Source organism: Hyperolius riggenbachi, chromosome 8 (genome assembly GCF_040937935.1).
Source record: "Hyperolius riggenbachi isolate aHypRig1 chromosome 8, aHypRig1.pri, whole genome shotgun sequence".
Classification (NCBI taxonomy): domain Eukaryota; kingdom Metazoa; phylum Chordata; class Amphibia; order Anura; family Hyperoliidae; genus Hyperolius; species Hyperolius riggenbachi.
In genome coordinates this window covers 234,754,120-234,774,453 of record NC_090653.1, presented here as the reverse complement: position 1 = coordinate 234,774,453, position 20,334 = coordinate 234,754,120, and the positions used below count along the sequence as shown (strand labels likewise).

Below are 20,334 nucleotides of genomic sequence, written 5' to 3'. Positions count from 1 at the left end.
GAGAGCAGTGCTGGGTTAAATAACCCAATTTTTTTCAGTCCATCTCTTTATTAAACATAATTGTCACATGCCACATCTTTATCATTTCCCCTTTTTTAAATCCCTATTTTATTTTTCTCTTTTCATCTCTTCCATGCTGCATAGTTCAGCTGCTGTAAAATGCAAACAGAAAAATACATCTTCATTCCTCACAATAAACCAGCTTCCCCTGTCCCTGCGGTGCTTGGCAGCTGTCCCAGTCTGTCCCCGGTGCATCCTGGGAGTGTTTGAAGACTAACAATAATAGAGACATTTTTCTTCTGCGATAAATAAATAGGAAAACATTTAATAGGGTAAATAGCACACTGCTTTCTCTATTTGCTGAACCCGCGTACCCATTCTGTGTGATGGATGCTTGGCTGGAAAGGCGCTCAGTGTAGGCAATCTCCTTCGTTAGACAGAAAAATGATCTAAAAGATGCTCAGAGGTCCCAGAAGAGTAGACGTGAGTCAGAGTTGTTTCTAGACGAAACTCCCTGCGCATTGAAATCAGTTTGGCATGAATGGGCAGATAAACAGCACAAACGATGTCTACTGATAAGGCTTGGATAATGCTGGAGTGAATCAGCAAGCAATCCAAACACACATGTAGCTGAATCTCGCTGCATACATAGTTTGACTTTTTACTTTTTAACCACTTATGCCTTTCACAGAAGTATATTTATGTCCCACAGGTCTTCAGTTCCTGTCCAGGGGGCGTAGATATTTGTCTATTGCAGTGAATGGCCACCCACGTAGACTCACTCCCACACGCACTCTCGTCACCGCCCGTTAGTACGGAGATCAGTGAATGAGAACACAGTTCCCATACGCCGATCTTAGTGCCTGTGTCAATGACAAAAGAGAAAGTAACGCATACACGCATTACTTTCTCTATGTATTGTTCAATACACAAGAAGAAGAAACTTTGTGTGGGGGGAGGGGGCATCTAGTGGCCGAATAGTAAAATCACACCTCCATTCCTTTATTTATTAAAAGTATTTTGGACTATAAGACACTCCTGACCATAAGACGCATCTAGGTTTAGAGAACAAAAACCAGGGGAAGAAAATATATATACATATATATACTGTGTGTATATATATATATATGTATATGTATATATATATATATATATATATATATACTAAACCTGGTGCTTCCATGGTGAAGGGGCATCTTGTGGATTATGCCCCTTGTACCTCTTGTCTCCCTGTGTCCTCCTCTGTCCTCCTCCATGCCCCTTTGTATCTCCCTGTGTGTGTCCTCCTCTGCATGGGCACAGTACAGGGAGTCCCCGACATTGCGGCGGGTTGGAGGTTCATATTAGCAGGTGTTCACAAGTCGGGAACTCCCTGCATTCGGACCATAAGACACAATGACTTTTTCCCTTCACTTTTGGGGGAGAAAAAGTGAGTCTTATAGTCAGTACATACATTTCCTATTAAAATTAAGCACTTACCGCCCCCACTCTTCCATAGTTGCTAAAATAAAAAAAAGTCATATATATAAAAAACAGACATTTAAAGAAATATATACTGTAAATAGTTATCTTATGGACTGAACTTTTTTAATATGTATGTCATGAGGGTATATTACTGTCAGTAAAGTTCCTCTTTAAGGCTAATTGACACAGGCCTTGTAATGTGTTTCGCCTTCCCCGGATAACTGGTATATGTGCGGGTTCAGGACAGTGGGTTTATTTTACTTTTATTTTTTTTATGATTCAGATACTTCTGTAGCCAAAAGGATCAGAAAGACTGCCAGGCAATTGGCATTATTTAAAAGAAAATAAATATGGCAGCCTCCATTTCCCTATCACTACAGTGTCTCTTTAATTTATAGTAAGGCTGCAACTGAGCAGTCTCCCAATGTTGCTCTGTACCCCCAACACACACTCTGACAGTAGTTTGTGAGGTCTCTATTGCCCCCTCTTCTCCAGGGCCGGATTTGTGTCAATGGCACACAGGCCCGGGCCTGGGTCGGCCAGCCCTCAGACAGTTAACAGCTCGATATGTTGGACGCAAGCACATAGACCCATCAAGGCCAGACCTTGGCCACCCTGCTTTCTGTGCACATCTTGGGTCCTACGGACTCAACGGGCACTGCAGAGTTGTGAGCCGAGATAAGCAGCAGTATCTCAACTCTCCAGGTTCGCCTCCAGTGTCAAATCTTCATCTTCCGATCTGCGTCTCACGCTCCAGCCGGTGTGACATGCCAATGTGTCGCATGATAAGAGATGTTGGCTGGAGAGTGACACAGTGGCTAATGAAGGGGAAGATGAAGAATCAGTTATTCGCTGCTGCCTGGAGCGAAGGCTGGAGAGGGGAGTTACTGCTGTCATGGTGGGGAACACACCCAGTAGCACAAATCCACTCATGCACAGAGGAAAGCGCCATGCACGAGTGGCTTTATACTACTGGGCATGTGCACACCATACTTGTGCATGCCCAGTATGGTTGCACTTGTACACAGATGGGCACCAGTAGGATCTACTACGGTAAGTATTTTTTAAATTTTGCTTCCTGTTCACTTTAAGACTGGATGTTTACTGGGGGAAAAATGCATGCAAGTTGTGTGTGTTGTGTGTGTGTGTGTGTGTGTGTGTGTGTGGGGGGGGGGGGGGGGGGTGTTGGTTGAGATGCTATTGGTCAGGGGGCAGGTAGTGTTAATGAGCATTGGGGGTTAAATAGTACAAATCTGACCCTGCTCTTCTGATACTTCCCTGTTGAGCATGTGGGGAAAAAGGAGGTGAGGGAACTGGGGGCAGACAAAACCTTGGCCATCACCTTAAAGCATATGTAGTAATCACAGCTATTTTCCAAAATGTACAGCTTTCTACCAGTGTGGCTTGCACACAGAAGTTTACAGCTAGAGCATTATTTCCTGCAACCAGTTGCGTGTGGTCCGATATTAGTCATGGAGAGAATCCGAAGACATAACAACAAAAGTTGTTTAGGTCATACCTTATTAGTGACTAACTGTACGAGATTTCTTTGCAAGCTTTCGAAACTTTAAGCTTCTTCTTGAGGCATGTTTCAGAACTGGATCAGAGGTTCTGATGCAGTTCTGAAACATGCCTGAAGAAGAAGCATACAGTTTTGAAAAGCTTTCAAAGAAATCTTGTAAAGTTAGTCATTAAAGGTATGACCTAAACAACTTTTGTTGTTATGACTTTGGATTATTTCCTGCAGTCAAAGATAAAACCATGACCTTTTATCTTTTGAATGGGGTGTGTGTGTGTGTGTGTGTGTGTGGGGGGGAGAGGGGGGTTGAACTGACTTGTTAGTGTAAGTCTTGCTGCATTATTATATTCTGCTTGTTCCTCTCCCCCTCTGCTTATCCTGCATTTTTCAATCAAAGTTCTCTCTTGAAGCTTCATTATGTGCGGATGCTTCAATAAAATACAGATTTTTCTAAAGTATCCCAATGTGCAGCTACAGAAAAAAAGCATTAAGAGGAATACATAATTAATAGATTACACTGAGTAATAACATGTTGGGATTGGTGTAGTCACTCATCTTGTGATCTCCTCACTCCTGGCAGGATCTCAGGGGACACGGCTCTGGAGAGAGACATCCACGGATCTGTGAGCGAGCAAATCCAGAAGAATTTTGCCCGGAGTCAGTGGAAGGTGAGAAGTGCATGTTATGCTCTCCTTAGGAAAGAGGAGCACTTAGTGTGGCCTACTTTCTACTTTGATAAATCTCCAATATCAGCAGCATAACTGTCTGCCATATCTGTGGTGGTTTGCCATATCTGTCGTGGTTTGCCATATCTGTCGTGGTATAGCCAAAAAACCTAAAATATCCGTATCGTCCAGTGATCGATCTGCTATGTGAAAGAGACCTGAAGCTGTTAGTAAACCACGATAAGAAGTGAGTGAGGCCGGTTTCACCCTGGAAATCAGAGTTAGCGGTGCGATCGGATGTTCAACGTTAAAAATAGCCTTTAGAGATTTCAGCGGTAATCTCTAATCTGGCTGTAAGCGAAGCCAGAAGTAAGGCTCTCTAGCGCTCGCTTCCTGTGGCGGAAATAGGAAGTGCACAAAATATGCTTATGCGCAACGCAAGCGCCAAACTTAAAGCCAAAGCGCCATAGACTTACATGACTTCCGGTCGTGGCATGTGGCCACCCATAATGCGCTGTTGTTGTTGCGGTATATTTGATACTTCTGGCACATCGCACCGCAGTAGGTATGCAGGGCCTATAGGTTTCATTGCTTTAGCATTACCAAGCGGTAAAAAACGGATAATGCACCGCAATGAAAATGTACCAGTGTGAACCAGGCCTCAGTCTCTTGAGTAAGTTGGCACATGTCGTGTGTTTTTGATCTTCTAGATATACTTATGTGTGGTTTTTTTTACAGATATTTGGGAAAATATTCTCTCTCAAAAAATTACTGACCACAGAACAGTTTGAGTACACAGTGTAGCGCTATTGCACCTTGCGTGCCCCAATACACCTGCATAATTTGTGGTGCTTTAATACAACTTGTATTATTTAATCAAAATGTCAAAGCTGGCATATGGTGTTATTTCCTATGAATGTAATGTGAACTTTTACAAAAAGTAGTTACCCCCGTGGGTCCTCCTCGCTGCCTGGCAGGGCTGAGCACTGGGGAATATGTTTTATCCGCTTGGCATTAAGTTTCCTTCCCACGTGTCTCTCCTGTTGTCAGTGGTGAACCAAGAGGCTGCTTAACTTCTCCTCTGAGCATTTTTTGGCTATGGAAAGCAGCAATATGATTTTACAGGCAGATGATAAATATCATTCAGCAGTTATGTTTGGCAATAAAATCAGGAAGTGTTATCTGTTTCAAGAGGCTTATTGCGTAGTAAAGTTGCTGCCAATAAAGTGATGAAGGTCTCATTAAATGAGATCCGCTTTATATAATACTCTTCTGGAGAGAGCTCTCTGGATACAAGTGGATGTTCTGTCCCAGCAGTCTCTCTGCTGTGATTCGCACAGATCAGCTATCCTAGTGGCACAGTGACTGCTGAGTGTAGGACAGAGCACTATACTTAGGGTGACCAAATGTCCCCCTTTCACAGACTCTTGAACAGTGTGGAGCACACAGGAGTCTGGGATGGGAGAGAGCATACTTATCAAGCTGTTAATTACAGTCATGTCCCGCCCAGCAGTGTATCGGTACCAATAGAGTAAGTAGCAGGATGAGGTGGCTCCTCCTAGTGTCAAATTCCATACAGACTGGCATAGACCACTTACATAGTTTACTTCAGCACCCCACCTGGGCCCCCTGCTTTACAGTGTTCCCCAATAGTTTACCCATCTTCTCACTGCTACTAGCTTTTCACATCCCCACTGCTTAAGGCTTGTAGAGTGGTCTTTAGTGGCCATTTTGTGCAAGTTAATGTACCTCAACAAAATGGTCACAGTTCAGAGGTTCCACTGGCCATTTTGTAGAAGACCGTCTCCACATATTGACATATGTCTTTAACAAACTGGCCACCATGGCTCACAGCTCAATACATAAGGGAATCCAAAGTTGCTGCCATCTCTAATAAACAATGAATGGAGCACCTAATTCCTGGGCAGGTATGACAACTGCCAGACTGGATTTAACAACCCCAGGTATATCTATCCTTTTAAAAGGACAAATGAGATGGGAAAAAAGTTGAGTTTTACTTACCTGGGCCTTCTTCCAGCCCCCAGTAGTCCTTCAAGTCACTTGGTTTCTACCTGAAAACCAAGCGACCTTAAAGGGGCACTATGGCGAAAAATTGTAAAATGTAAAATATGTGCAAACAGAGACAAATAAGAAGTACGTTTTTTTCCAGAGTAAAATGAGCCATAAACTACGTTTCTCCTATGTTGCTGTCACTTACAGTAAGTAATAGAAATCTGACAGAAGCGACACGTTTTGGACTAGTCCATTTCTTCATGGGGAGATTCTCAGGGATTTATTTATTTTCAAAAGCACTTAGTGAATGGCAGTTGCTCTGTCCAACTGCCAAAAAACTGTGTAGTGAACAGGGAAGCTGGCCAGCATCATTGTTTAAATCCTTTTTAGGGAATATCTTTATAAAGAATGAAAACCTTGCTGAGAATCCCCTATGAAGAGATGGACTAGTCCAAAACCTGTCACTTCAGTCAGATTTCTACTGCCTACTGTAAGTGACAGCATTATAGGAGAAAAGTCATTTATGGCTCATTTTACTCTGGAAAAACTTCTTATTTGTCTATGTTTGCACATATTTAACATTTTACAAGGATGATTGGTGGGGGGATAGAAGAAGCCCCAGGTAAGTAACACTTAACCTTTTTCCCTACCTCAGACTTCTTTATGCCGATTTTACACATGATTTTTGCATTGCGGTGCGATGTTATGCACCTGCCACATCTCACTACAACACTAAAAGCAACATTCATCCGACTCTGTGGCGGCAGAGTTCACTGAATCATATGCATAGCACCGCCCCCTGTTCAGAGCTGGGCAGGAAGTACGTCACTGAGTTTCCCGTTGGTCTGTGCATGTGCGACGCACCACTCCGTCGTTTACACTTACCGTGTCACCCTTAGACTACCATTACCCCAAGCACCGTGCGTTAAGTGCGGTGCTTGCGATGATGCGCTGCAGCCCTTGCGTTGGATGAGATACTTCCGGTGCACTGCAACAGACCTGAATAGGTGTGGAAGTCTCCATGGACTTTCATTGCTTTCGTGAACCCTTGCGGCAAAATAAGGTGACACAATGCAGGTTTAACATGCAAGTGTAAAAGGGGCCTGAAAGACATTCGATATCTGTTACGACTTCTGTAGACAAGGTATCTGGGGATCACGTTTAGCAGTATATACAAAAGTCGGGGCACAAAGATGAAGTGAAACTGTGTTTTTAATGAACTGTGTTGTATACATATAAGTGACAGTAATCTCTCCCACAAACACACAGCAGGCTAGCAAACTATATACAAAATATAATATCACAATACACTTATATTCGAGGTACAGAATCAGGTAACAGGAGCAAAGTCAGAGAGCAAGCTAAGGTCATACACAGGCAGATCAGGAAATAACAAGTACAGATCAGACAGAATCAGGTAACAAAAGCAATATCAGAGAGCAAACTAAGGTCATACACAGGCAGATCAGGATTAACGAGTACAGAGCAGACAGAATCAGGTAACAGGAGCAAAGTCAGGAAACAAGCCAAGGTCATACACGAGAAGATCAGGATACCTGATTACAAGCAAAGTATCAGAAGGCAAGCTAACTGGAGATCTGGCAATCCTGCAAGGGGTGTGGTTGTCTTAAATAGGAAATGGTAAACTGCTAGAAGAACACCTGTTGATCAGAGACATGCCCAGAATGTGATACTCCATCTTGTGGTGAAACTGGAAACTGCCGGTAACATAGCAGATATAGCAGAGTCACCTGCTGGTGACTTGTGATAACACCAGCAGGTGAAGCAGGGTGCAACAGTGTTCGTGACAATATCATTTCAACCACTACAGCTGTTTATAGTCGGGTTTGATGTCTAATTGTCATAGTTTTGTATTACTAACCCGTGGGTGTAGTGACTGTCCACACAGGATTAATTTGGTTGAGTCTTTTTATTCTTGCTTTGTATTGTGAGAGCCTTAGAGTCCTGTCATGCTTTTATTGGCATCTTTACCCTGTTGGAAAGCTTTCCTCCCAGATACATCAAGAGACGCCCAGGGGGATGTTCCAAAAGTGAGAAAAAGCCCCACCTTCACAGCTGCACCACTGCGAGATGTATCTTCATCTGCTGTTCTGGTGACAGCTGTAACATTTTATAAATCACCTGACTATCTATCCTGGTGCAGAAATCATGCCATTGGGAGCACGGGCAGCAGCAGAATCACGACAGACAGATCTTTTGACTCTTCCCCCTGCAATTCAAAACAACAACAACAAAAAAAACCATCCTGGAGACCTGTTTTCTGCATTCAGTAATGTGTCTAGAATCAAACAAAGAAAGTCAAAAATAGAACACAAAGACATTACATATTAGCAACACTGGCAAGGGACTGTTTCAAAGTGCTGTGCAAAATTATGCATCTATATTAAAAGGAGACGTGTCCATCTAGTGGATTTTTGTTTGTTTTATTTAAAAACAGTAATTATCAGGGGTGTGTACCTTTGCCTCATGGCCCTCCTGTGAAACTTTAAGGGGTCCCCCTCCTACATTCAGACCGCCCCTTTGCCCCTGATGCCTAGTTGGGAGGAGGGGCCCAGGCATACCTACAGGTGCACCCTGGTGTAGGAGGAAGGAAGAATTCTGGGCCGCTTTCCCCTCCAGGCCCCCTATAGTGACTGCTACCCCATAGTTACGTCACTGGTCATTATTGCAAAGTACATTGCACAACAAGTACGGTATGTTCCTATGCAGAGAATAAGTGCCAAAAATAATGAGATATGGCTTAACAAAGTTATATTTAATAGTTACAAAATATCTAATAAGCCATGTCGTTTTAAAAAATACCAGAAAACAGCAACAAGTTGTCTGTAGTCTATAGAATTATACAGGGTCATCAGAAGTTTAGATGGTAACCAGGTAAGCACTTATTTTATTTGTATAGTAGAATACTGTATGTTGAAAACCTAGGTTGTTGGGATGATTGATCCAGGGTTTGTCTGAATTGGGACATCTTACTAAAAATTCTAAGGGAATCATCAGCTGTGGACAAAAACTGCTATCTTGCCTAGAGCCCCATTTCATTTTAACCCCTTTCTGTGAAAAAGGTGCTTTCTCTACCACGTGATTTACACACTAACTGAAACTGCCAAAATGGCCAATAATGACCACCTGTGATGAGAATCCAGTGTGCAAACAGTGGCCACTGATGCCCCCCTATGCCTCAGCCAGTGGATCGACTTGGCCAAGCTCTGCACAAGAGCATTGTTCTCCCCACTAACTCCTCCCACTTGATGTCACTCGCGCACCGCTCTGTCGGCCATCCTCTTCCCTGCTTAGCAATAGAACACATTGATAGGCTGCAGGTTAGCGATATGTTTGTACAACCTTGGTCCTGCAATGTTTCCTGAGCGATCAAATCCCAATCCCTGCTGGGCGTCATGCCTCATTCATGTCTTAAGGGTGTGTACACACATCCAGATTTTTGGGCCAATTTTACCATTTCTATGTAGTTTGAGGGCCAAAAGATTTTGAATAGTATGAGCAGATTGCGTAGGTAAGCTCTCATACTACATGGAGGTGGTAAAATTGGCCTATCCATAGCCAATCAAAATTGGATGTGTGTACACACCTTAAAGCGGATCCGAGATGAAAAACATACTGTAAAGACAAGTTACTTGTTATAGTTAATCGTATCTAAAGTTCAGATAGTTTACACAGCATATCTAGCTGCAAAAGTTTAAAAAGTGTATGATTATTTCTTCCTGTGATACAATGAGGGCAGCCATGTTCTTTTTGTCATATTGTCACAGGCTAAGGGCTGGAGATGCTATCAGCTCCTGCTGGAGGCTAGAGATGTCGCGAACTGTTCACCAGTGAACGGTTCCAGGCGAACTTTGGGGGTTCGCGTTCGCCTACCAAACGCGAACTTTCCCAGAAGTTCGATTCGCCCCATAAAGCTCTATTGAGCAAAACTTTGACTCTTTATATTACAGCCAGCAGACACATTATTGCCATACACACTGCTGAAGGCCCACACCCCCCCTCCCTCCTCCAAGTAAGGTCCTTATACTGCCTACACTAATTAGTTAAGGGACAGCTGCTACACACTCTGCTAGGGAGATTTTAATTAGCCTGTTTGTGTGTACCTCCCTCCTACTGGAGGGTCTCATCTGCCAGGGAATTCCAGTATTTCAAAAACCAGCTTATATACCATGATAGGGATTTGAACCCAGGCCTCAGTGTATGGTAGGCAACTAACATATCCATTGTACCACCAACACTACTAGCTGAAACTAGCTGAAACTAGCTGAAACTAGCTGAAACTAGCCTAGTATGTACCATTTATGCTTAATGCCAGAGAAAAATTAGACAAGACAAATAACATTTATATCACACTTTTCTCCTGGCAGACTCAAAGCACCAGAGCTGCAGCCACTAGGGCACATTTTATAGGCAGTAGCACAGATATGTAGCCAGACATGGCCTTGTATTTTGTGTTCAACAGTTGTCAAGAGAAAAATTAGACAAGATAGCAGTGTTAGGAAGACTTGCCTAAGGTCTCCTACTGAATTGGTGCTGGCTTACTGAACAGACAGAGACGAGATTTGAACTCTGGTCTCCTGTGTCAGAGGCAGAGCCATTCACCATTACACCATGCAGCCACTGCTTACAGACATGTAGCCAGACATGGCCTTGTATTTTGTGTTCAACAGTTGTCAAGAGAAAAATTAGACAAGATAGCAGTGTTAGGAAGACTTGCCTAAGGTCTCCTACTGAATTGGTGCTGGCTTACTGAACAGACAGAGACGAGATTTGAACTCTGGTCTCCTGTGTCAGAGGCAGAGCCATTCACCATTACACCAATAGGAATAGCTAGCGAGAGTCTCTTTCCTCCCTACAGAACTGGAAGTGTGGTGGCAGTGAAATTACCCGATTTCCAGAGCGAAATCGATATTTTTAGTTTACCGATTGTACATACAATCGGGATTGTACATGTACTACGCACACAGTGAATTTGCCTCCAGAAGTCTCTAGTGCTTGAGACCTGCATGGCAACAGTGGCCTAATAATACGGGATTGGTGAGTGATTGTCACATTACATATTGTCGGCAGTTGTGAGACCAATCTTTATTGTCAGTCTGCTCACCGTACTTCCTGCTAATGCTAACAGGAGCAGATTAGACGGGATCACGGGGCTGGATTGTCACAGCTAGTAACACCTCCCCCTCCTCCTGCCCAGACTGAGCTCCTGTAAGCCCTTTCTACTGTCTGAAAATGCCTTGGCACTCTGAAAAGCTGTGGGCGAAGCTTGTTTAGTTTATAGCGAATTAAAGTATTATAACAAAAAAGTATTTGGCTTGAGGAATGCCCTATAAACTATAGGAAAGGGACACAATTATGCAATGAGTAAAAGTTTATCTCGGATCCACTTTAAGACTTGCAGTTCATCTTCTTGAGTCTCACTTCAACTCTGTCCAGGTTAAAAAAAGACACAAGGGATGAAACTTATTGAATGAACCAAGGTATCCTATCGCCTTCCCACAACCTAGCATTCAATGCTCTGGATGCCTTTGGAAACCTAATCCATATCTTAATTACTCTTACTGTGAAAAATTATTTTCTAAATAGGTAGTAACATTTCTTTGGCTCCATGTAATCCTTGTTCATGTCCCGTTGTCATTTCTATAGACGTAGTGATAAAAAGCTAATTTGCCAAACTTTTATACTGCCCTTAAGGTTGCCTTTAAAGTAAACCTGAGATAACAGTATAGACTTAGGGCCCATTCACACTTGAGCGGGAAGCATGCGATTCCCGCTAATTGTCTAAAAACGCTAGTGCTATTCTAGCCTATGGCAATGCTATGCTATTCTAGCCCATGGCAGTGCTCTCGCAAACGCATTACCTGCAGCATTTTTCCGGCGATTCTGGAGTGATCGCCATTACCATATATAGAACCATTATTCGCTATCACTCCAAATACGCAAAGTTGTCCAGTGATTTTTTTTTCCGCATTAGATCACGGAAAAATCACCCGCGGAAAACACTAAAGCAAATCACTTGCATTTAGTGATTTTAGGTCTGAAAGGGCCCTTATACTTGCCTAGGGGTTCCTCCAGCCCCTTGCAGTCCATGGGCTCGATCGATGTCTTCCTTTTCTGCTCCTGTAGCGGAGTCCGCGATTCAGCCCAGTCGCGTGTCACTGTGCATGCCCGGTCCCATCTGCGCTTGTCCTCTGAATGCAGTTACCGTCTTACCGAACTGCACCTTATCTCAGGTACACACAAAGTCATCTCTTTCCCAAGCTAAATAAGCCCAGTTTGACAAGCCATTTGTGAGACCTTATCATCATTTCATCATCCATATCATCATTTTAATTGCCCATTTTTGTATCTGATCTAAAACTTCAATGGCCTTCCTGTAGCGTGATGCCCACAGCTGTAGCCCATACTCAAGATGTGGCCCCACAAGTGATTTATACAGAGGCAGTTTGTATATTTGCTTGTAGTGCTTTTATATTACGTATAATGCACCCCGCAGTTGTTGTCTATAGTTTTTATTTTTGCTTTAGCTGATACTGTTTGGTATTGAATACGTTTAGTTAAATTATTCTCATCCTGTATTTCCAAGTAATTCTACCAGCCTGCTGTTTCCCACTGTACAGTATTCCATTTATTTTTTATGGTGCTACACCATTAGCAGTGCCGTTTCTTGCCTCGTTCAGCCGGTTCTGCTGAACGGGGCGCCGATGAGAGTGACAGATTGGGGGCACCAGGCACAAGGATGTGACGTCACGTCACTGCTAGGAGCCGGTGACGCGCGGACGCGGTGCACTGAGAGGCAGGAGAGGAGCTGTGCACCAGCGCGACCACCGGCTTCCTAGATCCTTCTGGGTGCTCCTGCGTGTTGACGTCACGTGACAGGAGCGGCGGCGTGATGACATCCTGTGACGGACGTTTCCTACTGTGCAGCAGCAGCAGTGTGCGGCGGAGCCCAGCCCCAGAAGGTGGAGTCTTTTTGGCCAGTCGGACTCGGGCTCCTCGCTGCCACTGCTGCTAGTGTGTGCCTTACTGCCTTGCCTTGGCTCTTGCTGCCGCTGCCCGCTAGCACCTCCTTGGTCCCCCGCCCGGACCCCCACCGATCCTGGCTGGCCCGGCGCCTTCTTCCAGTAAGTTCCACCTGCCATGTGGTAAGTAGGCAGTAAGGCAGGCAGTCTATGTACTGCACTGCCTCTCTCTTTCTGAAGTGGCTGCTTGGGGAGGGAGAGGGGCGCTCTTTTTGCCCTGGGCTCGTGGTCAGGGCCCACCATGGTAATGGTCTGACAGTGTGACTCCCTGGCTGGGGGTAGGGGGGGCGCTCTTTTTGCCCTGGGCTGGTGGTCAGAGTCCACCATGGTGATGGTCTGACAGTGTGACTCCCTGGCTGGGGGTAGAGGGGGTGCTCTTTTTGCCCTGGGCTGGTGGTCAGACCACCATACCACCATGGTCTGATTTTGACTGTGACTCCCTGGCTGGACTGATAAGTTATCTAAGGGGGTGGCTGTGGGGTCAGGCCAGTGTGATTGCAACATGTACTGGGGGGGGGGGGGGTGAGGGGGTTGTGGGTTTAGGCCAAAAAATAAAAAATAAAAATGGTGAGATGGTTTCAAGAACCCTTTTGACATGATTTCACTTAGCAGTTTTGAGGGGGGGGGGGGAGCGTATTTTTTGACTCCCGAACTGGGTGAAATCTGCTACGTGCCTGTCCATATCATCATGCTGTTAAAATGCTTCTGTAGCATATCACTATCATGCTGAGTTCTTATGATTTTTTCATAATTGTACCATCTACTATAATAATCAATAAAGTAACTAAAGAACACTGGACCCAGTGCTGACCCTTATGGGACATTTTAATTTTGCTATTTTTGGTACTGTGTTGGTTTTCCCTTAGCCAGTACATTTTCCCCTTATCGGTGCCTCTTCAGGTTCTGCATCAGACTGTAGTAGGGAATGGTGTCAAAATCTTTTCCAAAATCCAAGTATATTGTGTCTATTGCTCCCCAATATCTGTATTTGCATTTACCATTTCATAAAAGCTGAATGTGTTGATCAGATAAGACCTATCTCTAGTAAACCCAAGTGGATCATGTAAAATGAGATTCTTCTTTGCTATACAATTTTGTATAGCATCCCGTAAGCCTTGTACACCTTCTAGATGGTTGTTGGTGAAGGCAAAAATCAAGTGCGAGTACATCAGCCCCCAATTCTCCATCCCTTCTTTTGTTTAATGGAGCATGATCCAGACTGGCGGATTGCATTGTTCTCCTATTCGCCTTGCCTGCTCTATGCTCCTCCGTCATGTGCTGTGCCGTCGCCCCTCCTCCTCCCTAGCAAAACATTTGTACAGAACCGTGCCCCAAACTGTTGCTTGAGGGATTCATTCCTGAACCTTGCAGGTGACAGTAATTGTGCATGTGTACGCTCCTTTAGGATACCTTCAAACAGTCTATGCACAGCTGATGCTAAGCTTACAGGCTGGTCATTTCTAACAACCGGTTCACAATGGCACTTTCAGGTAAACAGATCTGTGAAAAAATAACAATTGATACGGTGCACCAAAACCTGCCAAGGACAACCACAGTGTCTGAGGTGCAAGAAGGGGATGGGGAACAGCTTGTTATTAATGATTACTACCATTCAAAGCATCTATAGAAGTGATTATTACCAGCACAGGACCAATAGAGAGCTAATACTGTGATTGAGGGAGGGCCCTAGGGCCCCGGTGCGGTCGAGACCTCTGCAACCCCTATTGCTACACCACTACGTGTATCCAGTTTGCACGGAATGGATCCGTTCAAACGGACCAATGTGAACAGATCCACAGGTTAACATTGGATCCATTAGGATCCGCAAACTGATTGTTTTTGAGTGCCAGTGTAAGTAAGTTTTGATTTTTTTCTCTGTGAAATATTTGTAAAACTTTGTTGGATATGACTTAATATCACTAGCGACCCTTTTTTCAGCCTCCAGACCTGCTAGTCTGATTTCCTTTTTACAGTTTTTCTTACACTCTTTCTATTTCTTTAGGTGTAAAATAAATGGATTTAGGTGCCCTACAGCTTGTGGGTACTGGTTGTGCATTAATCATGTCCAAGACATTCTTACTTATTCATAGCAGCCTTTTTAACGCCTAGACTTTTTGTTCCCATTAAAAATTTGTTTCCTTTTCTTGCAATGTCTTTGCCCTTCAGTTTACTGTTTTGTCCTTGAAGATGTGGACAAGACAAACATTAGAGTGGTGCATCCGTCATTGCTGCTAATGCAAAATCCAAATTCCCTGACTGGAGAGTAGAGATGGCCCGAACCTCCGATTTTCGGTTTGCGAACTTCCTCAAAAGTTTGGTTCGTGCGAACTTTCGCAAACCGCAATAGACTTCAATGGTGAGGCGAACTTTGAAAACTAGAAACACTTATGCTGGCCACAAAAGTGATGGATAAGATGTTTCAAGGGGTCTAACACCTGGAGGGGGGAATAGCGGAGTGGGATAGACGCCAAAAGTCCCAGGGAAAAATCTGGATTTGACGCAAAGCAGCGTTTTATGTGAGATCACATTGAATGCTAAATTGCAGGCCTAAAGTGCTTTAGAGAGAACCCGAGGCGGGGTTCTTCCATCGCAATCCCCATACAGAAGCTGGGTCTATCTATAGAGCCCAGCCTCTGTTGCTAGTTAGTTTCCTCCAAAGACCCCCTACGCTCAGCCAGACCCTATAAAACACAGCCGCGCTATGCGGCTGTGTTTACCTCACTAACGTGAGTCTCGGCTGCTCCCCCGCCTCCTGCTCCCCCGCCTCCAATCAGTGGGGAGGGAAGGGACGTGGGCGGGGACCGGAGCGATTCAGGAGGCGGGGGAGCGGCGAGACTGACGTTAGTGAGATAAACACAGCCGGCTGCGACACGCTGCGTGTCGCCAGCGCGGCTGTGTTTTATGCGGTCTGACAGCGCGCAGGGGGGGCTTTGGAGGAAGCTAAATAGCAACAGAGGCTGGGCTCTATAGGAAGACCCAGCCTCTGTATGGGGATTGCGATGGAAGAACCCCACCTCGGGTTCTCTTTAAAACATCTTGCATGTGTATACATCAATCAGGGAGTGTAATTAAAGTACTGCTTCACACTGACACACCAAACTCACTGTGTAACGCACCGCAAACAGCTGTTTGTGTAGTGACGGCCGTGCTGGACTGGTGCGCACCATGGCCAGAGTGCAGGCCGTGGCGGTTTTCAAACCCAGTGCTTTAAAACATCTTGCATGTGTATACATCAATCAGGGAGTATAATTAAAGTACTGCTTCACACTGACACACCAAACTCACTGTGTAACGCACCGCAAACAGCTGTTTGTGTAGTGACGGATGTGCTGGACTGGTGTGCACCATGGTGAGAGTGCAGGCCGTGGCGTACGGGATCAAGTCGCTGATGGTGCCTTCACTGTGACTCACCAAGTTGGTCACCTCCTCAAACAGTCGCATTAGAGCCTGCATGCATTTCGCATGAGTGTCCAGTTGTTGGGCCAGAACATCCCCATCTCCCCAGATTGTGTCCTTCTACTGTAATTGTAGAGGTACTGGGTGACGGCTTTCTCCTGTTCTAGCAGGCGAGAGAACATAAGGAGGGTCGAATTCCAGTGAGTCGGGCTATTGCAAATGAGGCGTCTCACCGGCAACTTGTTTCTCTGCTGAATCTCGGCAAAGTGTGTCATGGCCATGTAAGACCGCCTGAAATGCCCACACAACTTCCTGGCCTGCTTTAGGACGTCCTCTAAGCCTGGGTACTTTGACACAAATCTTTGAATTACTAGATTCAGCACATGTGCCATGCAGGGTACATGTGTCAGCTTACCCAAATTCAAAGCGGAAATGAGATTGCTGCCGTTATCACACACCACGTTGCTGATCTCCAGCTGCTGCGGGGTCAGCCACTGATCCACCTGTTTGTTAAGAGCAGCCTGGAGACCTGGTCCAGTGTGACTCTCCGCTTTGAACCAAGACATGTCTAAGATGGCGTGACACAGTCATACCTGGCATGCAGAATAGACCCTGGGGAGCTGGGGCTGTTTTTGGAGAGGAGATCACAGCAACAGTAGAGTTGAATTGAACTGCCACTCAGCCAAGGAGGAGAAGGATAACGACAGCGAAGAGGATGTAGCAGGAGGAGAGGAGGTGGCAGGAGGCCTGCCTGCAAGCCGTGAAGGTGTCACAAGTTGGTCCGCTGCACAGCTACGTACTCCCTGCTTGCCATCGGTCACCAGGTTGACCCAATGGGCTGTGTAAGTAATGTACCTGCTCTGACCGTGCTTGGCAGACCAGGCATCCGTGGTCAGGTGGACCCTTGACCCAACGCTGTGTGCCAGAGATGACACCACTTGCCTCTCAACTTCACAGTACAGTTTGGGTATCGTATTTTTAGAGAAATAATTGCGGCCTGGCATCTTCCACTGCGGTGTCCCAATGGCCACAAATTACGGAAGGCCTCAGTCCACCAGCTGGTATGGTAACAGCTGGCGAGCTAACAGTTCCGTCAAGCCAGCTGTCAGACGCCGGGCAAGGAGGTGACTGGCAGAAATAGGCTTCTTCCGCTCAAAGATTTTCTTCACAGACACCTGGCTGCTGTGGGCAGAGGAGCAGGAACCGTGCAAGGGAGAAAGCGTTTGAAGATGATGCACCTGAAGGAGGTAGAGTAGAAGGAGGGTGGCTTTTCTTTTGTGTGCTGCTTTTGCTCAGGTGCTCTTCCCATTGCAGTTTGTGCCTTTTCTCCATGTGCCTTCGTAAGGCACTTGTCCCTACGTGAGTGTTGGCCTTTCCACGGCTCAATTTTTGGAGGCAAAGAGAACAGATGGCATTGCTCCGATCTGAGGCAGACACATTAAAAAATGTCCAAACCGCTGAGCCCCCCTTGGGTGATGGCACTATGCTGGCATCAGCAGCTGTCGTTGAAGGGCATGTTGGCTGGCTGTACATAGGTGGCGATACATGGTGCCGGACACTGCCACCAGCTGTTTCTGGCGACAAGCTCCTCCTGCTTCTTTCAGGAACTCGTCTCCTCCTACTCCTCTCTGACTCCCCCTCTGAACTGTCCCCCTGTTCATCCCCTCTATTGGGAACATACGTGGAATCCGTATCATCGTCATCATCATAATCATCCTACCCAGCTTCGCTTGCCTCAGACACCTCCAAAACTGCACCAACAGCAGGTACTTTATCATCCCCCTCCGCACACGTTACATCCATAGTGTCGTCTAACTCAGACATATGAGGTGATGTAACCTGCTCTGCGACTTCATCTGGTTGTAACAATAATGGCTGTGCATCAGTGATTTCCCCACCAAATAACTCCTGCGAACTGTCAAATGTAGTGAATGTGGTACTTGGAGTAGCGCTGGTGGCTGAGGAAGATGAGGTGTTCTGTGTGAAATAGTCAACCACGTCCTGACAATCTTGGGAGTTGATGGGAAGTGCCTTCTTCTGAGCACTGTACTTTGGTCAAGGGCCGCACGAAATCACATCACCACAACCTCGCACAGACCTGCCAGGTGGCCTTCCTCTGGGTCTGCCTCTACCTCTGCCTCTACTTGTTTTGTCCGTTTTGTCCATATCGGGGGATGAAGTGAAAGGTATTATTATTATTTATTGTATTTATAAAGCGCCAACATATTACGCAGCTCTGCACAATAGATAAAAGGGTTAACATACAAGGTAGGACATACAGGAAACTCACAACAAAACAAGATCATGCAAATGATTTGATAATACAGTGTCATGGGTCAAAATAGAGATTGTTCTAGTCCACAAAAGGGGTGATTGTCAGTAAGATTGCATAATCAAGCTGGAAACACTAAGGGAGATGGCCCTGCCAGAGGCTTACAATCTAAAGGGTGGGGGTGGAGACAATAGGTGTATCTGTTGAGAGGGTGTCTAACAGAACATATTATGGTGCTGGTGTAGGGGGGTATGCGAGCATGAAAGGGTGAGTCTTGAGACGTTGTGTGAAGATATTAAAGGTGGGGGCGAGTCTGGTGGCTGGAGGGAGCGAGTTCCAGAGAGCAGCTTATTGCGGGTGGACCTGGCATTCCAGAGGCCACAGGAAACAGGGAGTGAATGCCTAGGGGTAGGATTGATAGGAATAAGGTTATGCTGAGGGGGTGTGTGGGTAGAGTGTGGGGGGGAGGGAAGGGAGGTGCATGGGGGTTGAGGGCCAAAAGGGAGTCCAAAGACAGAAGGGGAGAGGGTGCGGGGAAACAGAAGGGGGACAAGGTGTAGAAGGAGGTGGAGGTAGAGCATGTGGTGATGGGGGATAGCAAGATGGGGAGGGAGATAGCTGGGAAATGGTGGAGGTATGCACTGACTTGAGTAATACAATGTGCAGTCACACAGGTGCAGTTAACAGGTATGCACGTAGTGGTATATCACACTGTGTGCACTCACGTAGGTGGGTGGGTGCACTGAAGTGAACAACAGGTAGTAGTAGGTATATGCAGTGATGGGTATTACAATGTGCACCTGTCACACACAGACAGGTACCGGACAGGCACAGTGACACTGCGTGTGCTCACGTAGGTGGGTGGGTGCACAGTGAACAACAGGTAGGTATATGCAGTGGGTATTACAATGTGCACCTGTCACACACACAGGTAGTAGTCACTGAATGTGCTGGGCCTGGCAGTGGCACACACAGTAGGAATTAGCAAGGCTGTCTATGCAACACAACTGTCAGTGGGACACACAGAAAAAAAATAGATCACAAGAACAAGATTAGCTCTCAAAAGAGCTGTTGTGGGGTGTTTTTTTTAGCAATAAGAATCAGCAAGGAGCACACTAACAAGCCTACAAGAGCCTAACTAAGCTTTCCCTATGAGAGTCTGCAGCAGCTATCCCTTCACTAATTACTGCAGGCACACGAGCGAGTGAAAAGCCTGCCGCTGCCTGCCTTTTATAAGGGGGGGTTGGGCTCCAGGAGGGAGTGTAGCCTAATTGGCTACAATGTGCCTGCTGACTGTGATGTAGAGGGTCAAAGTTGACCCTAATGATGCACTATGGGGGCGAACCAAACTTCCGGAAAAGTTTGCGGTTCTCCGCGATTGCAAACCCCGGAAGTTCGAAGGGAACCGTTCGCCGGCGAACCGTTCGGGCCATCTCTACTGGAGAGATGGGGGACTGGTTGAGGTTGGGAATCAGTAGTGGGAGGGCTCCTGTAAGAACAGGGTTAGGTTTGGCGATAATAAAATATCAGTAAGTTTACCGATCTTCTACCAGCTGCTATTTCCAGCACACAGATTTCCATGGCGCCCCTTTTTGTATGTACGCATTTTAAAGGGAAGCTTAAAGGTCAACTGTAGGGAGGCAGCCATGTTTTTTTTTTCTTTTTGTGCAATACCAGTTCCCTGGCTGTTCTGCTGATCCTCTGTCTCTAATACTTTTATCCATAGACCCTGAACAAGCATGCAGCAGATCAGGTGTTTCCACAATAATGTCGGAACTGACAAGATTAGCTGCATGCTTGTTTCTGGTGTTATTCAGACGCTACTGCATCCAAATAGATCAGCAGGGCTGCCAGGCAACTGGTATTGCTTAAGAGGGAATAAATATGGCAGCCTCTATATACCTCTAGCTACTGTTATCCTTTAACTGAGAGGGATATGGATGTTTTCAATACCAGTTGCTT

General features: G+C 45.7%; 1 protein-coding gene across 3 annotated transcripts in view; it reads left to right on the top strand.

Moving 5' to 3' along the window:
- The window catches only part of PNCK (pregnancy up-regulated nonubiquitous CaM kinase), a 352,192-nt gene that overhangs the window by 317,624 nt on the left and 14,234 nt on the right, over window positions 1–20,334 (top strand). For all 3 annotated transcript variants that reach the window (XM_068248356.1, XM_068248355.1, XM_068248354.1), the window contains one exon: window positions 3,564–3,651. In XM_068248356.1, the coding sequence (XP_068104457.1) occupies window positions 3,564–3,651 (88 nt within the window). The remainder of the gene's footprint in view (window positions 1–3,563; window positions 3,652–20,334) is intronic.